Raw genomic sequence first — 27,322 nt, forward strand, 5'->3', positions numbered from 1 at the left:
AGCTTGCTCCTCCGGGCCCCCAGTACTAAGCTCCACACCATGGGGGGTCGAGCCTTCTGCTCTGCTGCACCACGCTTGTGGAACAGACCTCCTAATAATCTGAGGGCAGCATGGACCCTAGACTCTTTTAAAACAGGCTTAAAAACCTCTCTATTTGGGAAGGCTTTTTCATCTTAACTATTGTTAATTTCTTTATGTTGTGTGTTGTATGTTTTTAATGCTGAAGTATGTAGCACTTTCACTGTGATTCGCTGTGAATGAAAAGTGCAGTACAAATTAAATATATTATATTATCATTATTATTATTATTGTTATTATTAATATTATTACTTTTTGTTGGATAAAGTTTTATATTTTTAAAAAAATGTCAAAAGTTTGCCTTGGTATCTCACAATTTACCATCACTATTTTTATTTTTGTCACTCCTAACTTGTCCTTTTTTCTTTTCAAAGCATTAATTGGCCTCCGTATAATGAGTACACCTCAGTTCCAGGGACGGCCTTACGTGATGACGTTTCCCTTTCATCACCGCTACGTACTTACGCTCTTGCTCCTATGCTAAGTGCTAGCTGAGTGGCTACTTTTCTGTACCGTTGCTTTCCTCCTGTTGTTGTTACCTGAGGGGGGGACACCAAACAGAAAGACCGCTAAACTTAACCAGAAAACCGTTAACATTCTCCAGAGCGTCTGAGTGTCCGTGTCGGGCCGTCGACATGGCTCTGCAAGGCCCGGAGGAGCTGGGGGAGCAGGTTGAAGAGCCGGAGGATCTGGACGACCAGGACGCTAGTAGCATCTCCCCGGCCGAGGAGATAACGCTACCAGTCGGGCCCGGAGGCGACGAGGAGCCGGAGGAGGCTCTCCTGCTGCCCTGGGACCGCTTCTCCGCCTGGCTGCACTGCATCTGCGTGGTCGGCTTCGACCTGGAGCTGGGACAGGCGGTGGAGGTGAGAAAGAAGGAGCCGCCGGGGGCAGCTGGGTCATGTGAAACTCTTCACTGTGGCTAAAAAATGCCTAAGTTAGCAGTTATTGAAGGCTCTGACTATTTCCTGGACTCCTGCACACAAACCTCTCCACGAAGCTGCTAGTTTGATACTTTATTAGTTGTACTTTGGGCTAACAGTGCTGGCATGTTTACACACAAATGCTACTAAATGCAACAGAATATTTTTTACTGCAGGATAACGAGTTTATTACCCGATAGTGGTTATCTTATCCAAGGTGAAGTGTTGGTATGCTTTCTTCCCTGGAGTTAGTCTGTTCCCAGGAGCCATAGCATCACCTCATCTACTGTTTTACATGAAGGCATTTATCTGTTGTCATCTGAAACTACATATACATAGAACTTATTCAGGCTTTAAACTTGGGGAGTTGAGCAAGGCACTTCTGGCTTGGAGGTTTGAATCCTACTGGAACAACTCAGACTGACAGAACAAAAACACCTGTTGTCCTTACAGGTGTTTGGTATACAGACATTCATCAATAAGTTGTATACAAGTTTTAATATGTGTTATGCAGCACACTGCATGTGTTGATAAGGTTTTATAAAACAGTCTGGGTTCAGATTCCTGCCAGTCAGCCTGTTTCACTTTCTGAGTTAATTGAGCAATACGGAAACTGCAGTTAGATAATGCTGTAGGGAATGTAAACTTTTGTCATTTTTGATTTATTGAAGTTTTAGTAATTCATCACTCTGTGTCAGGAATGTGTGGATTTGGCCAAAATGTGGAGACATGCCATTTTTAATGCCTGGTATTGTTTGACATATTTTCATGCTAGTGCTGATCCGACCTGACGTTCGGTACTGATATCAAAGTTTTTTTTGTTTTTTTTCCTCAACACCCTTTAAACAAGGTTTTTCTACAAAGTGTGTTTCATAAGAAGTTCTCAAATTTTCTCATCACAAGCAGCACAGTCAATTTTGATTCAAGTCAGATAATATCCGACTGAAGAATAATTTGACAAGACTTCATGTAATTGACAGTTTTCTACACGCGATGCTACAGACACATTGCAGTTAGTCACAGATATTTTAGATATTATTTAACGCTGAAATGTTCAGTGCATCAGTCACTCAAAATCAGTTTACATCACAAATTACATCCCTTTTAAACTTGCTAAACTGAAAAACTAGCTTTGGGCAATTCAGTCACCATTTTTAACAAAATATCATGACATTTAAACATTTCAAGATCAACTTTGTTATTATCCCAGAGGGAAATCAGTTTGCAGTGTGTACACCAAACTTGACAAACACTATAAAAAAAAAAACATACACGCCAAGTAATAAACACACACACAAAGAAGGAAAGAGCAGCAGTCGGTTCACACATGGCATACATCCTTCATAAAATACACAAAACTAATTCAGTGACTGCTAATCAAACCAAGTGCAGCTACAGAAAGTAATGAACCCAGTAACATTAAGAGAGACAAATAAATGTTGTAAAGGTGTCCAAGTTTGAAATCCTTTGATGAAACAGTGCAGATGTTTTGTTTCGCAGAAGCTGAACAAAGTTACCAGATGTGAGTTGATGAACTCCTGCTGTGAACTGTAGTAACCCTGTTCATCTGTGTTGCAGGTTATTTATCCTCATCATTCCAAACTGTCAGAAAAAGAGGTGAGTTAAACTGACCTGGTGCATTTTGTACAAAAGTCAAGTTCATTTTTAAGATATTTATTTATTTATTAAAATCATATGCTGATAAACTATCTATCATGTGTCTGTCTTAGCTGTGTGGATCAATGAATCAACCTGAGATGACACAATAAAGAAGACAAGAAAACTAAATCTTGTTGTTGTTTATTTTCAGAAAACAAGCATCTGCTACCTTTCCTTTCCTGACTCCAACTCAGGTGAGTTCCTGTTTCAATCCAGTGTAGCCGGCTGGTAATAACAACACACACTGAGAAGTGTTTCTATTTTGTCTTCAACATAACCATCAATGAAGGTTCACTGTTTATTAACCGCACCACAAACTACAGCCTCCAAAACAACCATAAAGAATCAACACCGCTCTAAAACTGTTTCATTTCACTAAACATCATTACACTCATGAAGTCTGATTTGTTGCGAGGCTGTTGTATTAAGCTTGTAGACACAGCGGATCGACCAAACTCATATGCAAGTAAAAGTGTTTCTACCTGTTCCGAGTCGCCACATTTGAAGGTGAAAAGCCTGCCGTCATAGAGAGAGGGTGAGATGTGATGAATTGTACAAATGTGGATAACAGTGCGCACTTTCAGACAGTTCCTCCTGGAAGATATTCTTGGTGTTGCGTCTTTATTTTACATATAAAAAGTGACAGAAATAGTTCCGAGAGGTTCAAACCCTGCTTTTACATTCACACCTCTACGTACTTTACCACGTGAAGTGGATGTGATTGTCACAACACTCCCGGTTCTGGCATCGGAAAGAGGTTTCAGAAGCTGTTTGACCATCTGATAATCGTTTGAAGCATACTGATTAATTTTAGCTAAGTGGACATCTTAACAATGTCTCCTTATCTAAGATATCCAGCAATTCTCTCCTCTATCATGTGTCCAACGTTTTAGCCGTGATCTCTGCTGTCTAAAAATGTCTTCCGGCCTTCCTTGTCTATTCTCATCGCTCACCACTAGACTGGCCTCAGTCTGTTGTTTAGCCTTTAAAATCTCCCCTCCCACTCAAAAATGTGTTTGGTTGTTGTTCCCTCACTTGAATGTTTGAGCTTCACTGTGCAGGATGATGTATGTGCAGGAGTTTGACACTAGAAGGCTGTTTTCACATTCATCTGTCGGAGGAGGAAAGTTTCTCTGTTCTCACCTTAAATCTGAGTTTAAGGTGTCTACAGACGAGGATGATTTGTGACATCACAACTAGTTTGGAGCCAATCAGGGTCCAGTATGAATCTTACACAAGTGTGATGTAGAAACTTGAAGCCTCCAGGGTACAAACACTGAGAATGAACTCTTCAGTGAAGCAGGAGACAGTTAAACTTTTGAAATAATTGTTTTTGTACATTCATAAGATGTAGACGTCATTTTAGGGATTTTTAACGAGGTAATTGAACTTTTCTGTGGGAAAAACACATCAGACACAAATTAGCGGAATATTTTGATATATCAAACATGTCAGGAGGAGATCTTTAACTCTGGACAGTTTTGGGATTATGATAAATAGTGTTAATCAAATGCAGCTAAAAACAGAAATATTGAACAAAGAACAATATTACGCTGATTTTTAAAGTTCACCATTCCTGTCCAGACTAATACGAGACATTCTGTTGATCAGAGTTGTGTTGTAGGGCTGGATTTTTGCAAATTTAATCATAAGTGTAAGATTGTCTTGTTTCAGAAACACAACCTGGAAGTTGTTGTTTCATTGCGCCTTTTTATTGACAGTTGATTGCCTTTAAATCATAACTGTTTGGCCCCGGTGTTACATTTAAGGACCATTTTGAAAAATCGTTAACTTTGTCCAAAAAACAAGCCCAGACAAAAAAGAATTGGTTTACAGAGATATTTTTAGACTCTTTCATTTGACTGAATATAAGATGGCATGTGAGATTGATTTACACACAAACACCTCTCTGGATTGTGTGTGTGTGTGCAAATCAGGTGTGTGTGTGTGTTTGCCTGCAGGTGTGTGTTTTTGTTGACTGAGTCAGCAGGCGGTGGAGCTGAGGAGCCTGCTGCCCTCAGGATGATGACAGGATTAGGACAAATGCTTACAGGGCTGCTATATATACCGTAGGTGTGTGTCAGACAGAGAGAGAGAGAGAGAGAGACGTTACACTGTGGATCTGCCTCTCTCTCTCTGTCTCCTATAATTCAGTCTCACATCTTTATCAGAGTTGGCATCATTGGCCTTTAATCCACTTGAAACTCTTGTTACTGCGGGGAAAAGGATGGAGAAAGTTCAGCGTATTCAGAAACGAGTAGTGAGATGTGATTTGTTGTGTTGTCTCTGTGTTCCAGCTCACTGGTTTTAAAATTAAAACTGTGACTGTGAGGTTTAAGCGCTGAATCTCACCTTTAACCTGAGACTATTTATATCCAGATTAGATGAAAAGTGGAGGGACTGTAACACCTGCGTTTAGAGGCAGGAATTAAACCAAAACAGCAGAATCAGACAAAAAAAAACTAAAGATCTAAAGATTGTTTTTACAGTTTTGATGAGGTCAATAAAGGCAAAATGATGAAATAATCTGAAGATTAGTCTAAAATGAAAACAATAACATAATCTATGGCTGCAACTAATGATTATTTTCAATATCAATTAATCTGTAGATTATTTTCTCAATTAATCGATTAGTTATTTGGTCCAAAAATGGTGAATAATGTTGATCATTGTTACCCAGAGCTCCACATGACGTCCTCAAATGTCCTGACCAACAGTCCACAGACCAGATATTCAGTTTACTGTCATAAGAGACTAAAGAAACCAGAAAATATTCACATTTGAGGAGCTGAAATTTGAGAATTTGGAAATTTTCTTCTTAAAAACGACTCTAAACGATGAATTGATTATCAAAATAGTTGGCGGTTAATTCAATAGTTGGCAACTAATCGATTTATCGTTGCAGCTCTAGTTTAATCCAAACATTCTCGTCATTCAGGACGATGAATATTGTAAAATATTTTGCAGCTCAGATACTTGATCTCATTTTATCATTAATGACAGTTTGGCCGGAGTTCTCTCAAACTTTCCCCTCTGTGATGACAAAGTCATTTTCTTCTTCACTTCACTGCGTCCATTTCGCTAATGAGATCCTAAAGTGTTACAGACGGTGCTGGCAGGGTCGCGGGTTCAGATGCGGCGTCTCATCTCACACGCTCTGATCAGAATAAACCAAAACACACAAATGAAATGACAATACCGAGGTGGAGGGAAGAGGAATCAGAGCCTGTCCAGTCAGCTGAGTGTGAGAATCAGAGCTGCGGCTCAGCTGCTGGGTGGTCTTGAACGCAACCCGACTGCATGATGTCATGGAGTCTTGGCTGAGCTGCGAGAAGCGTGTGTGTGTCCTAAAAGTGAAACGCCTCGAAGACTGTGTGAGACTCATTTGCTGTAAATTTTAATTGCTTTATTCGTCATAAAGCTTTTAATATGTTAGTATTTTTACTAATTAGTTTTTTTTAATTACTTTTACTTTTTTATTTATTGACTTTTTTTTAATCCAAGTACCTTATCTGTGTTTCTTGGCGCCTCGGATGTGTTGTTTGTGCTTCGCTCGGCTATATTGTAAATGAGGTCTCCACCTCAATATATTTCCGACTCTAATTAAAAGTTGAATGAATGAATGAGATTGAGTGTGTGTGTGTGTGTGTGTGTGTGTGTGTGTGTGTAGTGTTTGTAATTTCTTAAACTCTGATTATCGTTTTCTCACACACACACACACTCTCTCTTCTCGCGTGTCTGCCGGAGGATGTGTGGAGGTCATGTGGAGGTTAAAGGCCGGTTGGTGACTCATCGTGTACTTTCTATTTCCTCTTTTTTTTCCTCTTCCTGTTTGTCCAAAAACCAGGAAGAGGAAAAAAAGACGTGAAAGAGCCGACCGATGCACATTGTAATCAAAGAAAAAAATACAAAGCGAAATATCATCTCTCTCTCTCTCTCTCTCTCTGCAGTCTTCTATAACTTACAGCTTTTAAAATTCATTGGGTGAAGTCACATTTTCTAAATTGCAGTATATAACTACGCTATATAGGTTAGAATATGAAAAACCAATGTCTGCATCGTCAGGTTTAAGTGCTTTGCTTCATATTTAACTCGTAGACTTCAGAGAGACGAGGTTAAAGGTCATGTTTGTGTTTTTAATTATGAGGATGACATGGCTTTAGTCGACCCTCCTCAGGAAACAGATCCCATAAGCGAAGCAGCGTATTTGACCCAAACAAAAGCCCCTAAAAGCTCGGTGGGGAAAGTAGCAATTTTGAGATTAATGCTGAAAAGACTAAAGAAATGAAAGTTTCAAATATCCTGATACACTTCTGGGCTGCAGTCCGAGCTTCTCTGAAAATGTTTTTTTCAAGAAACACACGCAACAGCTTCGTCTTCAGCAACATCTTTCAAGTAAATCAGTCAAACTTGAGAGTGTTTTACCTTTCTACTTGACATCATGGTTTGGCCACCTGACCTGCGAGGCCAGAATAGTTGGCACGGCCAGTAAAATAATCAGTAAATTGAGATGAAACTGACTGAGTTGCTCAAAATGAGCTTGTATGTGTTCAGAGGTGAAATGAAAGTTCAGTTAAGCTGAAAAACTGAGCCACAAATCTTCAATTATAGGTGAATAAATTGGAATCTGCTCAGGCTGAAAATGTGTTGTTTTTTTTTTTCTATTCTGATGATTCAGCATCAGCAAATAAAGTCCAGTTACCAGAACACCCACTGCATTTTTATTCTGTTTACGTCATTGGTTAAGTCCACAATGGAAATAAGTCTTTTAACTTTCTGATGTTTTTGTAGTTGTGTGTAATTTAATGTCCTAAAATAAACTAGACTCAAAATTAGAATATATGTCTGAATTTAGCAAATGTTTTCTTATTTAACACAAATAAGAAATGAAAAATAGTAATAGAAATAAAAACTACAGGTTCAAAATATAATAAAATATGAAGATTTCAAATTATATGTTAAGTATCTAAACGATGTCCAGGTAAAAAGTCCCATAATCCTAACTTAATGCAGGTTTTGATGAGTGTTTCCACGGTAACCACATTGTCACTATGTTGTCTTCCCAGGTTGCCTTGGCGACACCCAGTTCTGCTTCCGCTTTCGTCAGGGTTCCAACAGGAAGTCGTCGCTCGGCTGTTTCCTGGAAACCACGGACCGTGACGCACCGCCCTGTCTGAAGGTTGGGACTCTCACACACACACAGAGCAGTACACACCTACATATATAAACACAGCATGCATTTATCTGAATATAAAACTTGATTGTGTGTGTGTTTGTTTTGCAGAGGGAACAGGGCCATTACTATGGTTACGTGTATTTCCGTCAGGTGCGAGACAAGTCTCTGAAGAGAGGATACTTCCAGAAGGTCAGTGTCAGTCTGCAGCATTGTCACTTAAGGAAAGCCCTGAAATGAATCTGTTTATCTAGTTTATCTAGTTTATTACCTGCACTATATCAGCTAAATCGGTAGTATAATGTACGTTTCCACAGCAATAACTCATCAGCACAGCAACACGTCATGTCAGTCTGTTCTCACTTACTAATTAGTTCCAAGCACTTCCATTTTTATGTTTTTATGATCACTGTTAAGCTACTTTTAATGAAGCGGTTCCTGCAGATTGTTCACTTTAAAGCCTGCTGGGAAAAGCAGAGATTAACAGAGATCCAAAAACTGTCTGGAAGTAATAAGAGGAAAATGGATGAAAACAGTATTTCTGTTAAAAAAAGTGAAAGTGAGAGCAGCTGAGTGGTGAGTATGATGTGACTCTGATGTTGCACTGATGGAATCGGTTCTGTAAAAATGGACATTATATTGAATTTATCAAGTGGACAGGTAAACATGGAGGAAGTGTTAATGGAAATAAGAAATAAAGGCCTGTCTCTAAATTTAACCTTTAAGGCCTGATGCTCTGCGCTACTATGAGAATTCATGATAATTGATCAAATTAAACAAAACCTGTTGATTCAATTTACAGAATTTATCAACAAAATTAAATATAATTAATTAATTAAGTCATTTATTAAGTAAAATACCAAACATTCTTTAGTTCCAGCTTCTCTGATGTGAGGATTTGCTACTTTTCTCTGTTTTATTTTATTATAAACTTGATGTCTTTGTGTTTTGGGCTGTTGGTCAGATGTAACAAGCTCTGGGAAATAGTTGTGCATTTTCACTATTTCCTGGCATCTTACATACTAAATGATAAATCTGTTGACAGAGGAAATGATCAAGAGATTAATCGGTAATCAAAATAATTATAATTAGTTGCAGCCATAGTGGCAGTATGTTCCTACACTGATGTCTCATTGCTTGTTGATTGTATTGAAAGTTTATAAAATCTCTCTGTGTGTTTTGTCTTTCTATTAGTCTCTGGTCCTGATCAGTAAGCTGCCCTACGTGACCTTCTTCCACTCCCTGCTGAAGATCATGGCTCCAGAATACTTTGAGAAACAGGAACCATGTTTGGAAGCCGGTAAGTCTGTATATCATTCCTACCTGTCTGTCTGTAGCTGCCAAAATGTTAAAAATTAAAGATTTTATAATGTAAACATCCATAAAGAGAAACTGTGAGTGTCTCAGATGTCTCAGCTTAAACTCCAGCGATGCTTCTAACACAAACAGGCCTCAGATCACAATTTACAACAAAATTTTCATCTAGATCAATTAGCTTCTCATAATCAGGCTCTTTGTACTATAAAGTATAGTGACCTCTGAACACCAGGAGGAGACTTAGGTCAAAGGTCAAGGCTGAAAACTAAACGTTGTCTTGTTTTTGTCTCAGAGAAGCATATTTCTTTGGTCTTGATCTTGAAATTTTATATGTTGTTTTTGTGCTGTTTATGTCCATGTTTATGTGTTGTCCATCTCCTCTATTTCCTCTTATTGTTTAAGAGGAGTTGAAATGTGTTTTACAAAAGACTCTTTCTCAGTAGAGCTTTGTTTGGCTACAGGGTGAATGTCTTAATCTGTGTAAATAAAGTGGACTTTGATTTGGATTTCTTTGTGTATTTGATGAACAGCTTGTAATGACATTGACCGGTGGCCGACGCCTCATCCTGGAAGAATCCTGACACTGCCTATTATGGGCGTGGTCATAAAGGTACACACTCACACACACACACACACACACACACACACACTCTCAATAGGTGGAGATGAGTAGACGGTTCATTTTGACTTGAAGCACAGGTGCAACTGGAACATCTCATTTACACCTGGCGTTAAAATGTGATCTGTATCTGGATAAGGAAAAAAACATGTTAATACAAGGTGTAAACGCATTGTGATGGGAACGTGATCGGATCAGCCAGACCATATTTGGAGGTGGTCACACTCACATCATAAATGCAATCTGTACAGCGTGATGACATCCATAAGAAAAAATTAATCCCTGTAAGTTGAAAGGTCACCTAGCTCCGCCTCTTCCTGCCATCTGAAGTGAGGCCTGTAAAAGCTACAAGTAGTCTTCACTCGCAAAAGGTGATTTAGAAAAGAAGGACGTCTGTGAATGCATCTTAATACCAGGTGTAAATGCAAAGACTTGTGGATCAGATGCGATTATCCAGATAATGTATCCAGAGACAGATCACATGTTAATATCAGGAGTAATTGAGGTACTTAATGCAGCCATTATTAGTGTAATTCATTACACCTGTGTTTGACTAGTCAGAATGTCCCTCGTTAGAAAGGTCTAATGTGTAACAGTGTAATTCTTTTCTTATATAGACACATTGCAGACTTTCTGAAGCTTCAGTCCTACATGTGAAAAGTGTGTTCAAGCTGTGATCCCCACCAAGAAAAACATGGTTCAGAACACAACTCACGGCAACATTATATTATAGTCTACTGTGTCCACTGTATTTTCATCAGATTTTGAAGCATTAACAAGCAATCTGATGCCTAAAAATACTTAAACTGAGCAGTTTTAGTTGTGCAATCATGTGCTGTTCATGTGCAAACATACAGACGGATGCGGGCAAAACCAACTATGAGATGTGTACACTATCTGATTTTTATCATCTGATAAAGCTGTGAAGCATTAAAGGGGAAGTCTGCATATGTTAAAAAGGTTGTATGAAACTTTTTGTGGCTCAAGAGGGAGCTACATAAAAAAAGTGATGTTCCTTGAGTGGTTTATTTGTATTGTGAGTAATTTAGACACCATGTGTTGTCCATGGTGAGTCAGACAGTGTTACAGAAGTGCTATGCTGAATCGGTGGAGGACTCTTAATATTCAGAAGTGAAGACAGACACAGAAGAAATCATGACTCAGTGTTTAATTGGTTTCTGATGAGTGTTTGATCTGTGTGCTGCTGCAGGTTCGCATTCCAACCTGTTACGACAAACCAGGAACTTCACAGCTGGTCCAGTCTGCCCAGGTGATTTTACACACACACACACACACACACACACACACACACACACACACACACACACACACACACACACACACACACACACACACACTCCCTATACTTGTGAGGACCCTAATTGACATAATGCATTACTGAGCTCCTGACTCTAACCTAGACTTAATTCTAACCGCAAATTTAATACCAAGTCTTAACCCTCAACGACCCTTTGAAGTTATGAGTACTGGCCAAAATGTCCTCACAATGTAGAAATGTCATCACTACGATCGTTTGCCCTCACAAAGATATCAATATAAGCACATACAAACCCCCAAACAGCCCTGGTCCAATGTGAGGATGTAAGTAACTGACATAAATGTACACACACTCAAATATCATATAATTGTCTTGTGAGTTGTTTTTTCAACATTTGGTATATTGTAGTAATTTCTGACTGAAGTGTGTGAATATACATTGAACATTGACTTCTTCAGCCAACAGAGAGTGTCTGTTTTTCAGAGTGACAGTCTGGTGTCCATCGTGCTCCCAACCATCCATGAAGTCGACCTCTTCAGGTGAGACCTGCAGGCCACAGGTGTTTTCCTCCTGGACAATATATATATATATGTTATGTTGCCACCTGCTGTTTAGTGGTGGTACTGCAGCAGTAGCTGATTGAAGCACAATCTGAACTGAGAGTGTTTTTCCTCTGATAGTACTGCTTTTACTTCTGACACCTGGAGAAACAAAAGTTTTCCCCTCAAGATTACCACCAAAAATAGTTTTATGGGACAAAATGAAGACTGAGTGTCCATTGAAAGCCTTAATTGCAATATTTAGGTGGTATTTCTAAAATGTGATTACAGTTAAGGGGCCAGTAAACTACCCCCTCCCACCCACCCACCCACCCACCCACACACACACACACACACCTTTCTAACGTTGGATTCGGGGGGGTGGGGGGCTGCATAGACCCATTTCTCTCAGAAACCGACTGTCACAACCACTGGCTGTGATTGGCCAGCTGTACAGAAGTGAGAAAGAAGCCAGAGTTTTAACTCCTGTCTCTCGCTCTCTCTTTTTTTTTTTTAATACTTGACTCAACTATTTCTGTTGAAACAAACAAGTGCAACACTTTGAAGCCTTCCAGGAGAGACTGTCTGAAAATGTTCCCCATTATCTCCGTATTCAAACGATATCACATCTCAACCCTCTGCTGGAAACAACTATAAACACATTTAACTTCTGACGTGGTCGGACAACACGTTGTATGAACTGATTCTGATTGAGCATAAACAGACTCTTATTCACAGAACTCGCCCACAGAGTCAGTGTGACCGGCATGAATAGTCATTTTAATGATAAAAAGGTTGTTGTGTTGGCAGTTTCTTTATTCAGATCAAAAAAGAACAATAACCACCATTTGTTTATTTTGCCCTTTATCACTGGCATCTCTCAAAGGGCTTTTAAGAGAAAAAGGGGAACAGAAATGAAAAAAAAAAAAAAACAGATAAAAAGTCGAATAAAGAAAACTAACAGAGCTGTTTGACCTTGTCAGGCGTATCTGACTCCACCAGCCCAAAACTCAAAAAGCATGAAGGAAACACAAAACATCACCTGCTCTGTTCACACTGTGAGCTCAGAAGAGTCAAATATTGACGAATGAGAAAATGCTCCACTGAGACGACCTCAGCTTGTAACGTCTACAAATGTTTCTGAGCACAGAAAATATATTTTAGAAAAGAAAAAACATTTGTCAGTTTAATTTTTGCTGGCAAGTCTGTGGGGAAAAAAACCAAAGCTTTAGTCCACAAAGAATCACTTCTGTCTTGATTTTATTAAGCAACCAAATCAGGGTCTTTGTATGTTTTAGTCAAACAAACACAGATTCCTTTACATTACAGCCAAATATCTTCCAAAGCATACAGCAGTGTTATGAATGGTGTTATGACACGGCTCTTTGGCCACAACAAAACAGGAGACACACCAACCTACAGGAGCAACTGAAGATAAATCAAATTAAAGGAGGTAACTGCATTGAAGTCAGTGGGATCAGTGGTGTATGTAGGTGTTGGAAGGTGCTTGAAAACAAAGAAATAACTAAACTAAGGCAACATAACTAAACTAAACCAGGACGGGTGCCTTAAGAGAGAAGCAGAGAGCTGCAGTCAGAGGAGGGAGAGACAGAGAGAGAACTGCCTCAGCTGCAGCCCGGTGTTAATAACCTGGCCTCACTGTGGGCCTTCAGGTGTCGCCAGCTGCCCTTAATGGTCACCTGCAGAAACAGACCAGACATCTCAAGGCCAAACACAGAAGACACCAAAGGTCATCACAAATGGTTTAAGGTGTTTTTTTTCTATGCAGACATTTGTTTCAGGTCATTTCAATGCATCAGACAAAATCAGCCCGCAAAGACGTGAACCTTTATCAACATTATTAAGCTCTGTAATCCATTCAATCCATCCAAGTTCCCGAACTGTTAAAATTAAAACAGATGAAAGTGTGAGCTTGTTCGAAAACTCTGCTTCTAATTCATGTGCTGATGAGAAGCTCCAGAGGGTCGTGTCCATGGTGTGATTTTCGGTTTGTACTCGACGAATGTTGTCGTGAGAGAAATGTGGTGAAATATTTGGCTGTCAGTCCAAAAGACGGTCCTCACCGACAGCTGATTTAGAGCTTTGGAGACCAAAGACAGCGTGAGCAGTTTGTTCTCAAGTCTTTCAGATTTATTCATCCATTCACACTTTTATTCACCCTCTCCCTCTTCTTCTTCTTCTCTCTCTCCAGGTGTTTTTACCCAGTCTTCTTCCACATCCAGATGCTGTGGGAGTTGGTGTTGCTGGGGGAGGCACTTGTTGTCATGGCGCCGTCGCCAGCGGAGTCATCAGATACCGTGCTGGCACTGGTCAGGTGAGTCAGATGGTTATGGGCAATTGTACCGCTAAAAGTATTTTGACCATCAATAAATCGTTTCAGTAATATTTCAAACAAAAATGCCAAGTAATCTTTGTTCCAGCTGGTCCGATCCTTTTCTCTGTTTTATATCACTATAAACTTGAATGTCTGGGAGTTTTGGACTGTTGGTCTGACAAAACAAGCTCTTGGAAATTGTGAACCTTTTTCACTAGTCAATAATGAAAAAAATATTTGGTATAACATTGATTATGAAAAGAAATGTCAGTTGCAGCATGGGAAAGGTTATTGTCCCAGCAGGTAGAAACTTATCTGATAACTCTGCACTTGTATTTCACAACTTCGAAGTAAAATTTGGATTAATTTGAATCTTTATACCATATTGAATTTGCTTTTCTATGTCACATATAACACTTAAAATATCTAAAATTAAGTTCTCTATATTGACAGTTTCAGTGCCTTCTTGCTGCATTGTGTCTCTGGAAGGAATTAAACCGTCTATTTATCAATCAGTCAGATTTCTAAAACATGAAACTGGTCTTATTTTTTCATTAAATGATAAGATGTTGACGTGTTGATGTAATTCACAGAACCTTGGTGTTAATTCTTTATCAGATAAATAAATTCATATCTGATTTGCAATAAAACTTAAGATTGTGGTTGCCTTTAAATTCAGATTCAGGTTTCTGAGCTGCTATATCAGGAACAAAGAAAACAGATTCAACCATTTCGTCTACTGACTGTACATTTGAAGTACATTTATTACACAGCTTGTTATATACCGAGCAGCATCTCTCTTCTCTCTGTTGATGGGAGGTTTTTTTTTAAGTTATTCAGGTTTCTAAAGTGAAATGTTCTTTCTCTACAGCTGTATCGCTCCTCTGCGTTACTGCAGCGACTTCCGGCCGTACTTCACCATCCACGACAGCGAGTTTAAGGAGTACACCACCAGGACGCAGGCTCCGTGAGTAAACAGCACAGCCTTTGAGCAAGGCACTGACTTCCCCTCTGCCCCCATGTAGCAATATTCCAGTGTGAGTGTGTGAGATAATGCAAAAAAAGCAGAAATGGAAAATGATTTGCTTTATATTTATTGGCAAGTTTGTGATGCCTGTACCAGACACAAAACAGACGTTATTAAACACTGTACAGATCCACCCGCTCACAGTAGCCATCATTGCTCTCCGACCCCTGAAAGGTTTTAAGGTAATCTTTGATCTGTCTCTCTCTCTGCAGGCCGTCAGTCATTCTGGGAGTGACCAATCCATTCTTTGCTAAAACACTGCAGCACTGGCCACACATCATCCGCATTGGAGACATGAAGCAAGCAGGTAGACGACACTGCTGCTAGTCAAGAAGTCTTCAAATATTCTACCAATATTTGTCTTTAATAAATAAAAGACAAATATAATGTTCTTGCAATGCGATTTATTCCATCACAGCAGAAACTTCAGCCACAGAAATTACCTTAAAGACGTTCAGTCTATGGCCAAAAGTATGCGGACGCCCCAGTCCAGCTACGTCTGTGTGTGTTTGGTCTGTTTTTGCTGGTTTGGTCGAAGACCCACAGTGATATTTTAGACAGTAGTGTGTTTCCAACATTGTGGAAACACTTGAGGGAATCCAACTCTCCTCTTTCAACATGACAGTAACCCTCATGCACAAAGCCAGCTCCATAAAAAAAAAAAAATGTTTTTCCCAGTTTGGTGTGGAGGAACTTGACTGGCCTGCACAGACTCCTGACCTCAACCCATTGTGGGTGGATTGTTTTGGCCATGAGTGCATCAACTTCTGTCTGACAAAGAGGCAAGAAAACATCTGTCTGTCTCTCTCATCTTTCTTCTTTTCATCTGTCTGTTCCTCTCAGGAGAGATGGCCAAACAGATGAAAGTCAAGAAACTGAAAAACCTCAAAACTCTGGACTCTAAACCCGGTAAATGTTTCATACTCTCCATCGTATGTGTTTGTTTTTCAGTATGATGTTTCTTTCAATGTCAAGCACCTCACAGAACTCTGCTCACAAACTCACCTTCACATTTATCACTTTTTAATGATATTTACAGTGGCTTGTGTTGCTTTTATATTCTGTCTTGATGCCTTTTGTTGTTGAAATGTGCTATACAAATAAATTAACCTTGCTTTACCTTATCAGACTGCAGATTATCCACCAGGGGGAGCTGTTCAGTCACTGTCAGATCAGATCTACACTGTCAAACTTATGTTATTTGGTGTGTGTGTGTGTGTGTGTGTTTATTGCAGGTGTGTACACTGCATACAAGCCATATCTCAACAAAGATGAAGAAATTATTAAACAGCTTCAGAAGGTGAGCAGGGTCGCTCCTCTGACTTGTTTTATTAAGTGACTAATTGGAGCCAAACACTTTAGTCCTCCGTGCCTTTTGACATGTCAGTTGCTCAGTGCAGCCTTTGACTACGTCACTCTATAATAGAAAGTAAAATGAAACAGTTACTATGGGGAGTATAATTAAAGCATCATACAGTCTAATTATGTAACTAAGGTATATATTTGGCGTATGGGTTTTTGATTTCATGACTTAAGAAAGGTTTTTCTTTTGGTTTTGAGAATGGCTACACTATGTTGTTACTGCTGGGAAACGTACTTAAACTATTAAACTGATGATTCTAATTGAATGTAATGTTGTTGTTGTTGTTTTTTTTCTCCTCAGGGTGTTCAACAGAAGAGACCCTCAGCGGCCCAAAATGCAATTCTTCGACGCTACTTCCTAGAACTGACACAGAGCTTCATCATTCCACTGGTAACAACCAATACATTTCTCAAGATGCTGTCGTCTAATAGTGACATGGTGTTCTTCAGTTTATGTCTGACTGTGTGTTTGATCACCTATCAGTGTGTTTACATTCATTTAAAGAACCAGGACGCTGCAGGTAATCAGGGAACACATTTACAGTCACTGTAGTAACCTGGTTACTGTAAATTTGCGTTAACATGCAGCAGATCAGTAACCAGATGTTTCCCTGTGACGTTGCTTCCTGATTTGAACCGCATTAGTGACATAGTGTGTGTGTGTGTGTGTGTGTGTGTGTGTGTGTGTGTGTGTGTGTGTGTGTGTGTGTGTTACAGGAGCGGTACGTTGCCAGTCTGATGCCTCTCCAGAAGTCCATCAGTCCCTGGAAGAGTCCTCCTCAGCTGCGACCGTTCATCCAGCAGGACTTCATGAAGACGCTGGAGAAGGCTGGACCTCAGCTCACGTCCAGACTGAAAGGAGACTGGATAGGACTCTACAGGTACGCATACACAGTTTTAATGTTGATGAATGCATAACATCATAAAAACCCATCGGAAATCGGCAGTATTGTCTACTCTACCGAATACTAGGCCTGTATTTGAAACAGGCCCATATTAGAGACAGACTTTATTACAAATTTAAAAGTATATTGAGCATAATTTAGTAAGAAGTCTGTCTGTTTTTTTAGCTCAAAGGGCAAAATTCTTCCCTTTACATACTTTTCTTTTAATATGAAACATCTGCTGGGAGTGTTGAGTTTGATGGATAACAACGTAACACAGAACATCAGCATCATTGGGTCTCCTGTTTGGTTTTCTCTGCGTCCGAAGGCATTTCCTCAAGTCTCCCAACTTTGACGGCTGGTTCCGCAACAGGAGGAGAGAGATGACCCAGAAACTGGAGGCTCTACACCTGGAGGCGTTGTGTGAGGAGGTGAGGAGGGTGGGAGGGAGGAAGGAAGAGGGTTTAATGTGAAGATCAGGCAGGGTCAAAGTGCAGTTCACATAAACCTGTACCGACTGATAGTTCAGACTTGTTCAGGCATTTCAGTGCAATTTTCTGGTAATAAACTGTTATGTCTCTAACTTTACGACTTGATGTGGTCTGGACTTTGCCACAGTGTAACTACATAGTCACCACTACATAGAAAACCCAGTGTACACCACAGCGAATCAGTGACACAGTTGTACTCGCCCTGAGTGAGTGAGATAAACTTTTATTCACCAAGAAAGTTCAGTTAATATTTGTTCAGTTAATATTTGTGTTTCAAATATCAGTTATGGAGTAATGAGTTTTTGCAACATGGAGGAGCCAACGCCTCATAGTTGAGTCCGACTGAGTCAGGATCTCGTTCTCACCATAAACAAATTGCTTCAGAATATGTGATCGGACTGAGACCACTTCCTGTAAACGGTCTCCATGTGGCTGTTTCTGTCAGCACCTGAGTACGATTCCCAGTGATGGAAGAAATATTCAGATCCTTTATTTAAGTAAAAGTACCAATACAGCAGTGTAAAAATACTCCATGACAAGGAAAAGTCCTGCATGAAAAATCCTACTTTAGCAAAAGTATATAAGTATTATGAGCTTGATGTAGTTAAAGTATTTCAGTAAAAGTAGTGGTTTGGTCCCTCTGACTGATACATTATTATATATGACATCATTAGATTATTAATACTGAAGCATCAGTGTTAGAGCAGCATGTTACTGTTGTAGCTGCTGGAGGTGGAGCTAGTTTCAACTACTTTATATACAGTTAGCTAGTTTAGTCCAGTGGTTCCCAACCTAGGGGTCAGGCCCCTCCAAAGGGTCACCAGATAATCTGAGGGGTCATGAGATGATTAATGGGAGAAGAAAGAAGAAAAAACAAAGTTCTGATACACAAATCTGTTTTCAGTTTTTGGACTTTTTCTCTAATCTTTTATTTATTTTTTTGAAATACTGGATCATTTGTTGTTTAGAGGAGAAAAATCACTATTTGGTGGATCTGTTAACAACTCATAGACATGTAAAATTTGACCCTGACTACACACTGCTTTATGTAAGACGTCAAAAGACAAAAAGGTTGGAAACCACTGGTTTCATCTTTAACAATGTGTTGTATTTTAAAAGCTTGTTATATTATCCATTGTGTCAAATCTTCATCTGAAAAGTTACTAAAGTTGTCAAATAAATGTAGTGGAGTAGAAAGTACAATATTTCCCTCTGAAATGTAGTGGAGTGGAAGTATAAAGTAGCATCAAATGGAAATACTCAAGTACAAGTACCTCAAAATTGTACTTTAAGTACAGTACTTAAGTAAATGTACTTAGTTACTTTCCACCACTGATGAAACCAGAGTCTTATTCAACCGTACTAAACCTTGCAGGTTTTAAAAACATTTAACCTTAGACAAGACCCAGACTTCCTTTCTCTCCATCTGTCTGTCACTCTTATCTCCTGTCTGTATCTGTCTGTAGGATCTGCAGCAGAGAATCCAGAAGCACACAGAGGTGGAGTCAGTTGATCTGGTTCTGAAGCTAAAAGATAAACTGGTCAGTACAAACTCATTCAAATCCTACTAGTGCTACTAGTGCTGTTTCTGTTTAAACTGTTAATACTAGTACTGCTTCTACTACTACTAGTGATCCTGCTAAATTCCTGTTGTTACTGCTAGTATTACTGTGAAACTGTGATGAATGAGATCTATTTACAGAGCTCCACCTTTTCTGCCACTGGTCCAGTTAATACCACCATGAAACTAGACACCCACATCCACTATCAGTAGTGATCACTAACGGTGTTATTCCCACTATTATTACTGTTAAATCAACTTGTAATAATACAAATTTGTAGCATTTTCTCATTAAAACTTCCTCCTTTAATGATTAACTACTTTTCAAGGAAAAATGACAAACATTCACTGGTTCCTGCATCTCACATATGAGGATTTGATGTTTTTCGTTCTCATATATCATAGTAAACTGAATATCTTTGGGTTTTGGACTTAAGGGTGTGAATATGTGAATGTGAACATGTGAATACCTCTCCTTGGGCTGTCTGAAATTATAACAAGCATTTTTCACAATTTTCTGAGATTTTACAGACCAAACACATCATCAATTAATCAAGAAAGTATTTAGCAGATTAATCGCTAGTTGCAGCCCTAAAGTGAAGCCTGATTAATGCTCACCGTGTTGTCTGCTGCAGACCCAGGCGGAGAGGGAGCAGCTCCCTGTGCGTCCAGGGACCCTGGCCAAACTGAAAGCCCACATCGAGGCCGTCATCCTGGCGTTACCAGAGGACTTGCAGGGCATCCTCCATAAGCCCTCCACACCCTGAACTTTAACCCCTTCGGTCTGCAACCTGAAGCCACAGGTGGAGCTTGTTTTAAAGTTTTGGGGGCTCCCAGGTGGAGGGACCCTCGTTTACTCAGACTGGGTCCCATGACCAGTTTAAGGGTCTCTAATCTGGTCTAACGTGGGAAGCACACAGCACATTTTTTGTTTTCCCAAAATATACATCCCACTTCAGTTATATTTACTTTTATCTCAGACTGCTACTGAGGCGGTTCAGTTGGATTCAGATCAAACGTATCCCTCACGTCTCAGTGATCATGTGGTATTGAATCGGCCAGGCTGCAGCTACCCGACATAAACTCCTCTGAGGGATTTTCAGGCGGCAGAGCTGAACTTAAAAATTGTGAGGATGTTTTTCATCATGGAGACATCAAGTACAGAAAGGAGCACTTGATGCATTTGCTCTTTTAGCACAAGGCACATCATGAGAGGTTCATCTGAGCCTTTGGTGGCCCGCGTGCAGAAAGATTTGTCATCACCTTGGAAGTAAGAGCAGGAAGATGATCCCAGCTGACCTTTGATCCTCAGAATTTTTACCTCCTGACGTTTTTAATTTTTACTTTTTTAACTTGACGATGGACTGCTGCAGTCAGGCTGAACTGACTCCAGAGTTTTTCATCCATTTTTAAAAAAAAATGTTTTTAAAAGAAGTGCACTTCATCGCTAACTGGACCAGTGTGCCCTCCACACACACACACACACACACACACACACACACACACTTTTATGCAAACACACTGAAATGAGCAGAGCCAAGCAGTGCTTTATAATTCAGTTTTACTAAAATGTTCACTAAACTGCACACACACACACACACACACACACACACACAGCATTAAGCACCAGCGACCCTGTAATAACTGTCGATGCAGTAAACGGCTCTTGGCTCGTGTGCTGTAGAAGTGTGTTCAGAAGCCAGTCACATCCCTGTAACCATGTCACATGATCTCTCCGTAGCCTATCATAACAGTCTGAGGGAAATATTCAAAATTGTCCTAAAATGTTCAGAAATCTTGGCGTGGGTTGTCATTATATTTGTTTTTGTTTTTTTTTTTGAAGACTGAATCCGAAACTTGACTGTCACTGTTGTTTTGTGAAAATGTTCTGCTTATTTAATGTTTTTATTTCCACTGACCAAACCTGAGCTCCTCAGGAAGTCATTGGCCCACTGGACTGCAAATCTATGGAGGCCCATTTCACCAGGAAAGACAAAATAAATAAAATGGAAAGTTAGAAATACTCATGGTAAATCAAAATTATGAACTACTTGGTCAAAATGAGTAGAAACTAAGTTAAAATCTTAAGTCAAAGCTATGATATAGTATGTTCAGATTCCTCTTAAGTAACATTATATGAGATTATAAACTATCATAAAAGTTCAAAGTTCAAATTTTGACTTATTACATTTATAATAGTAAGTCAAAATTAAGTAATTCTGACTCACTACCTGATCATTTTGACTTGGTATTTAATAATTTTCACTCACCATTAATAAATTGTCATTTCTAACATTTAATCTGTTCTTTTTTTTTCTTTTCCTGGCAGAAATGGGTTTTTATAGTTAAATGTCTGATAAACTTGAGCTCAAAGCAATACTGCTTTCCTCCCTTTTTAAAAACTTTTCACTTGGCAGCAGTGACACAAGAAATTCATGTGGGTAGTATCTACATGTCTTTCTTCGGGGATAAAAAATTATATTTAAAGTTCACCATATAAATTACTAATCCAGTCCAATTCTGGCAAATCCAGAGTGTAAAATCCATCTAACAGTTTTTAGACATTTGATGTTTTTTTAAAAGTTTACTTGAAAAAGTAGAATTTAATATTATGCTTTGCATCAATTTGTAAGAGCAGGTTTTTTATTTCAAATGGAGGAAGACTAAGATTTGGTGATGGAAAATCATAAATATTTTCAGTGGCTCCAACTTTATAAACCCCGGCCACTAAAACAAGACTCATGTACACAGATGAATCTGCACTCACACTACCTAAGCTGCTCTTTTAAATTCAGCTGACATGAACGTTTGGGACAGTGATGCTGAAGTGACAGTAAAGGCTGGTTTATACTTAGGATATAAATAATGCATAGTCTTCAGTTGTAATTTGGGTGACAAATCTCAAAGATGTGTCGCACAGTGATTGGATGTGGGAATATAGACGTTGAGGGGAAAGTCTCATATTCTAGTATTTCTTCCTCTGAATGTATAAAAAAATCTCACCTGGTTTCTATGAATTATGAAAGCAAAACATCTGACAAAACGCCTGACATACCGTTGTATTTTACAGGTATACAGTATATGTAAGCCTTAATGTCTTTCAGGAACTAATGTGCTGTTTCAGTCTCAATACCTAAGTCATCAGTGAGTGATTCATTTGAGCAAAATGCTCCTATAATCATGTGACAAAACCTGCCGCAGTCATCACATTTTAGCATTTCACCATTATCGAAATGAGAAAGTGTTTATTTGGAAGATTTTTTTAAAGGTTTTTAATACTAAGGCATCATTGATATCATACTGTAGTATGTTCTTGACAGCAGTTAAAGAGCAACATGTTTATAGGAATTCAAATTTTATACCAGTAGCAATACAATGCGACTCTGAAGATGGAGCTGTGTATGGAAGCCCATTTCTGCCAGGAAAGGAGAAAAAAAACATTAGCAATGATAAAATTTACTACATATATATGTTAGGGATGTCAACTCTTAACTGTTAATTGGTTAACTGCTGAGAATATAGAGGCTCCGACACGGACAGAAGCACCAATCTGCAGATACAAAGAGACGCAATTGATCCATTTTACCAACCTGCATGGCGGCTAGCGGCATAGCTGTGTGTGTGGCCCATAGAGTGTATAAAAAAATAATGGTGTAGCGGCAGTGCCTCCAGTTTAATAGCACCGTGCTGGTGTGCTGAATGATTGAGACTGATATGCTGCCAATCAGTGTGGTAGAGAGTTAGCGATTGAAAGAACTAGTTCGGTACCTCAAGCCCAAGTACATTATGCCATCGAGAGCTACTGTAACTAAACGCAATAAAAACACTTTTAGGTGAAGAAGGATGTACTAAAAGTGAAGCTAACAAGGGCAGACAAGCTAGCTCTGACCACTGACTGCTGGACAGCTCTCACAAATGGAAAGCTAAATCACTTTTCTTAAAAATTAACCAGTTAGTTGGTTAATGGCTGTCAGTCTATCAAAAGCAAAATTAACCGTAACTGACATCCCTAATATATATGATAAGTCAAAATTATTAGATACTAAGTCAAAATTCCTAAAAACTCCTAATTTTGTCATTCCGCTGAAGTCATAGTTTTAAAGTCATAATAGCATCTTGAAAATTGTATGTAGTAATAATTTAAGTAATAACTTTAATTTATTAAGTCTAATATTTTTGATGTATTAATAATTTTGACTTATTACAATTTCTACTAAAGTTGTAATCTCATCATTTTGATTGACCATAAATACTTTTATTTTGCAATTCCTCACATTTAATGTATTTTTTTTTATTTTGACAGGAATGTGCTTCCATACATTAGATGATCGCAAAGACAAATACCAGCTCTCACATTAGTCCCGCCTCCACACACCTGCATTAAATACTTGCAAAGATGCAACACATTAAAACTGTTACAGCTAAAAACTAAAACGTCTGAGAAAAGTCCTGCAACAGGTGGCAATAACTGACGAAATTCACCAGCCACTTTTTAACCAGCCAGCTTTGTGGCTGCACAATCAGACAGTGTTGGTACATAGTTGGAGGCTTGTGTGCATTCTCGAGAAAGGAAAAAAACAACAACACTACAGCTAGCATTGTTTTAACTGATGTTGATTGCACACTGAGAAAAGAATAACGTGACTTGTATCAATTATTTATATTGTAAAAACAAACTTTTGTTCAGCAGCCAGACAAATTCTTTTCATTTGAAGTTAAAATATGCAAAACCGTCAGTATGGTCCTTGAATTGAAAATTATTCAAATGAAAACTTCTCCTGGACACCTAACAATGTGTAAATTGACAAACAATTAACATGACTTAATTTATTATGGTAATTTACATTTTTAGAGTTTTGACCCAAAAGTACACAACCACTCCAGGGTACGTGAGTGTGATGTTTGCATTTCAAAATATCACTTGTTTGAAAATGTTGAATGGACTTGTTGTCAAGCAGATGGAGTGTTGTTTGTTTGTTTGTTTTCTTTGGTCATTTTCTTTTAAGCCATCATGTTCCATTATTGCTTTGAAATTTGCCTCTTTTTTTGTCAAGCAGATAATTGTGAGGAAAAATAACAAAAAAAAATATGCTGGTTGGAAAAACCTGTGACATTTGGTTGTTGGGCAACCAAATTTTATATTTGTAAAAAAAAAACTTAAAAAAAAAACTTATTTTAACAAGTTTGAATTTTTTATGGAGGGCTATTCTCATATTCCACTCTGTAGAGAATGAAGAGTTTTGTACATAATGCTGTAAAGTGAAATGATGGCCCAGATATGAGGATGTACTATAATTATTTTGTTATTACAACAGATGTCTTACTTAATACAGATATTTAAATAAGAATTGCTCCATATAATGTTAATTCACCTTTCTTAGAATAATTACAATGAAACACTTTGACATTTTGAATTTGCAGTTTGTTTGCTAACAGACACTATGGGATTACTAAACCTGAAAACATCTCACTAATGTTGTCACCATTAGTCAATTAGGTTTTAAAGAATAACTAAATTGCTAAGGTCCACCTATTTATTGGTGTCAATGACCATGTATTCATGCTTGTGAAAATTGAATTATAATGTGATTAAGCAACCTTTAGCAAAGCCCTAGATTACCAGCTATGACTGATCTCCCTATGATTTCAATAAAATATAATATCTGCTTATGGCAGTTATGGTATGGTTATGGTTTAATAGATTTGTTTATGGCAATTAAACTATATGGATAAGTTATGGTTAGGGTTAGACAACGAAAACAAACATAACTGCATATTTTTGTGATCTGATGTATGTCTCCTGTCTGCCCAAAATGATAACCAACTGGTACCAACTGGTAACAGTTATACCTTAAAGGATGTAACCCTCACTAGATAAGTTTAAAAAACATTTTTTAAAGAGACATTGTATTTAAACTATCTGAGGCACCTGTATGAAGTATTGATCCACCCATAGCTGCACTCTGTTCTGTCAAACTCAAATTAAGATTTATAATCCCATGACGTACAAAAACTACACGAGTCCCAGTCTCTTAAAAAAAAATGAGTAGCATCTATTCAAATGAAAGGAAAGCTCAATGAGATTGTTTCCTTACTTGCAGTCTGCAAACCACAAGTTTGTGTGCATCTAACGTTTTCCAGTGAATTGGACAATATCTTGTTGGTTTATGTGGACAGAGGAACAGTCATAAACTGTGGCTATCTTAAATGTTTATGCTAATAACACTTTCAAGATATTCTCCTGTCAAAGTCGTAAAATATTTGACCATCGTTATTGTACTTTAACTGCCTGGGAGGAAAATGATACGATGCTACAAATTCAAAATGTCAATGTAAGCTAATATAAGCACCTAGCCATTATGTTGCGTAGCTTCAGATATTTTGCTCAGTTTACACTGTTTTTGTTTTTGTTTAAGCCATAACCACTACACTAAACCACTCTGTCGGCCTGAAGGACTGTCTTATTAAAAGTATTGATAACAAGCGTCATGACGAAAGTGATGAAATTGTTATCTGTTGGCCGTTTTCACATGAAGGTCTACAGGTTTTTGTAAGCAAATGCAAAGATGTTTATCACAATCTTATGTTGGCTTTATTGTAATTTGAACCTTGTTTGAATTTTTAAAGACATTATTTGTATGTTTTGGGTTTTTTTCTTTTGCTTTATACAGTATTATAATAAAAACATTCACACAGCGGCCATTTTGAAGACTTGGGATGTTTTATCTTGCTAGCACTGTGCTACACAACTCCTGCTAACCAAGATGAAACACATGTAGCTTGTTCAAGCCACTGTTTATAACTGAAAAACATGTTGCAAACAATATATGTTCATATTTTAATATTTTGGCCCATAAATGTTGCTCTAGCTAACGTTAGCTAGGTTCTCGTACTGTAGTAAAGTAAGCTAGCTAGCTTCCAAGCTAACTAGAGTCAAACTATCATTGGCTGCTAGCAGCTGTTATAGCAGCTTCTTGTGTGTGGAAATTAACAGTTTTGTACACTTTCTGACCAATTTTTCAATAAGGCTGCTGTGAGACTTAAGTTGGAGGGTTTTTTTCATGATTCTGGTGAGGTCACTGTGGATTGATTATTATTTTTTTTGTCTTCTGTACAAAACAAATAACAGCTGACATAACTTTGACCACAGTGGTTATTATAATGTCATTAAACAGACAGCTTAAATTTTAATGGATTCTCTTGCCTGTTGCTGCTGTGGATTTTATGATATTGTGTGATCTGTGATTTATAATCCAAACTAATAGGTTTTAAAAAAACCGCATACAAATTTATAAATTGTATACTTTGGTGAAATGTGTCTGTCTGTGACTATCAAAACCACAACAGCCAGGCGCAGTGACTTCATTAAGTCTTGTTGTTGAGTATTTGGTACTGATATTGTTTACTGATAATATGCTAATCAATGCTATAGCAGGAGAGATAAACAGTTGATGGTCAAGAAATGGTTCCAGCTCATAACTTCCCGAAAACCATGATTTATAATTTTTACATTTCTGTTTGTTTATGGATTAAACAAGATACAGTACTGTTTTTACAACATACCATGGTGAAACATGCTGACGGTATCAATACCGCCAACCATTTCCGTTACCGTCATTAGCGTTGTTTTCAGAGGACACCATGAACACACAGCAGCTCCTGCCTTCATCAGCAGTTTGATTTTGTTTAGCCACAAGCAAACTGTAAGAGTCCAGTATAACTGTTATGTTAAATTTCTCTGCCTTTTAAAAATGTTAACAGCCAGCAGGTAACACTTACTACAAAGTTCTCAGAGACGCTGAGCTGCATTTAAAGTGATTGTTAGTCACTGAACAGCCTGCTTTTGTTCAAAGTTTAAACTTTTTTTGATGTTACGTCTTATACAGTCAAATAAAGCTGCAACATACAGACTGCTGCTCAGTGAATAAAATCCAAGGTGATCATGCTGTGAAGTAATTTAACTATATTTTAGCACTAATAGAAGGATTCCAGGAAACGTTGTTGATTATCGTGACAATACCGTTTACTGTGATATTTGTAAATGTTTATTAGTGAACTTAGGAGGTGCTGGTAGG

At 38.4% G+C, this 27,322-nt stretch overlaps 1 protein-coding gene across 2 annotated transcripts; it reads left to right on the forward strand.

The window, feature by feature from the left end:
• Positions 1 to 519: 519 nt before the first annotated feature.
• dennd6aa (DENN/MADD domain containing 6Aa) lies at positions 520 to 25,945 on the forward strand. Of its 2 annotated transcripts, XR_010928106.1 has the most exons (20): positions 520 to 944; positions 2,580 to 2,618; positions 2,812 to 2,854; positions 7,727 to 7,839; positions 7,945 to 8,025; positions 9,028 to 9,133; positions 9,681 to 9,760; positions 10,980 to 11,039; positions 11,532 to 11,587; positions 13,800 to 13,922; positions 14,794 to 14,889; positions 15,162 to 15,256; positions 15,793 to 15,858; positions 16,185 to 16,249; positions 16,613 to 16,702; positions 17,029 to 17,192; positions 17,524 to 17,626; positions 19,153 to 19,227; positions 19,883 to 25,293; positions 25,330 to 25,945. XR_010928106.1 is itself a non-coding variant. In XM_067586368.1 (19 exons), the coding sequence occupies exons 1-19, from the start codon at positions 714 to 716 to the stop codon at positions 20,012 to 20,014; spliced, it is 1,818 nt and encodes a 605-aa protein (XP_067442469.1). In that variant the 5' UTR covers positions 520 to 713; the 3' UTR covers positions 20,015 to 25,945. The 2 variants fall into 2 exon arrangements, 1 of the variants encoding a protein (XP_067442469.1); XM_067586368.1 differs by having other exon boundaries at positions 19,883 to 25,945.
• Positions 25,946 to 27,322: the final 1,377 nt, after the last annotated feature.

This window comes from Thunnus thynnus, chromosome 4 (genome assembly GCF_963924715.1).
Source record: "Thunnus thynnus chromosome 4, fThuThy2.1, whole genome shotgun sequence".
Taxonomy (NCBI): domain Eukaryota; kingdom Metazoa; phylum Chordata; class Actinopteri; order Scombriformes; family Scombridae; genus Thunnus; species Thunnus thynnus.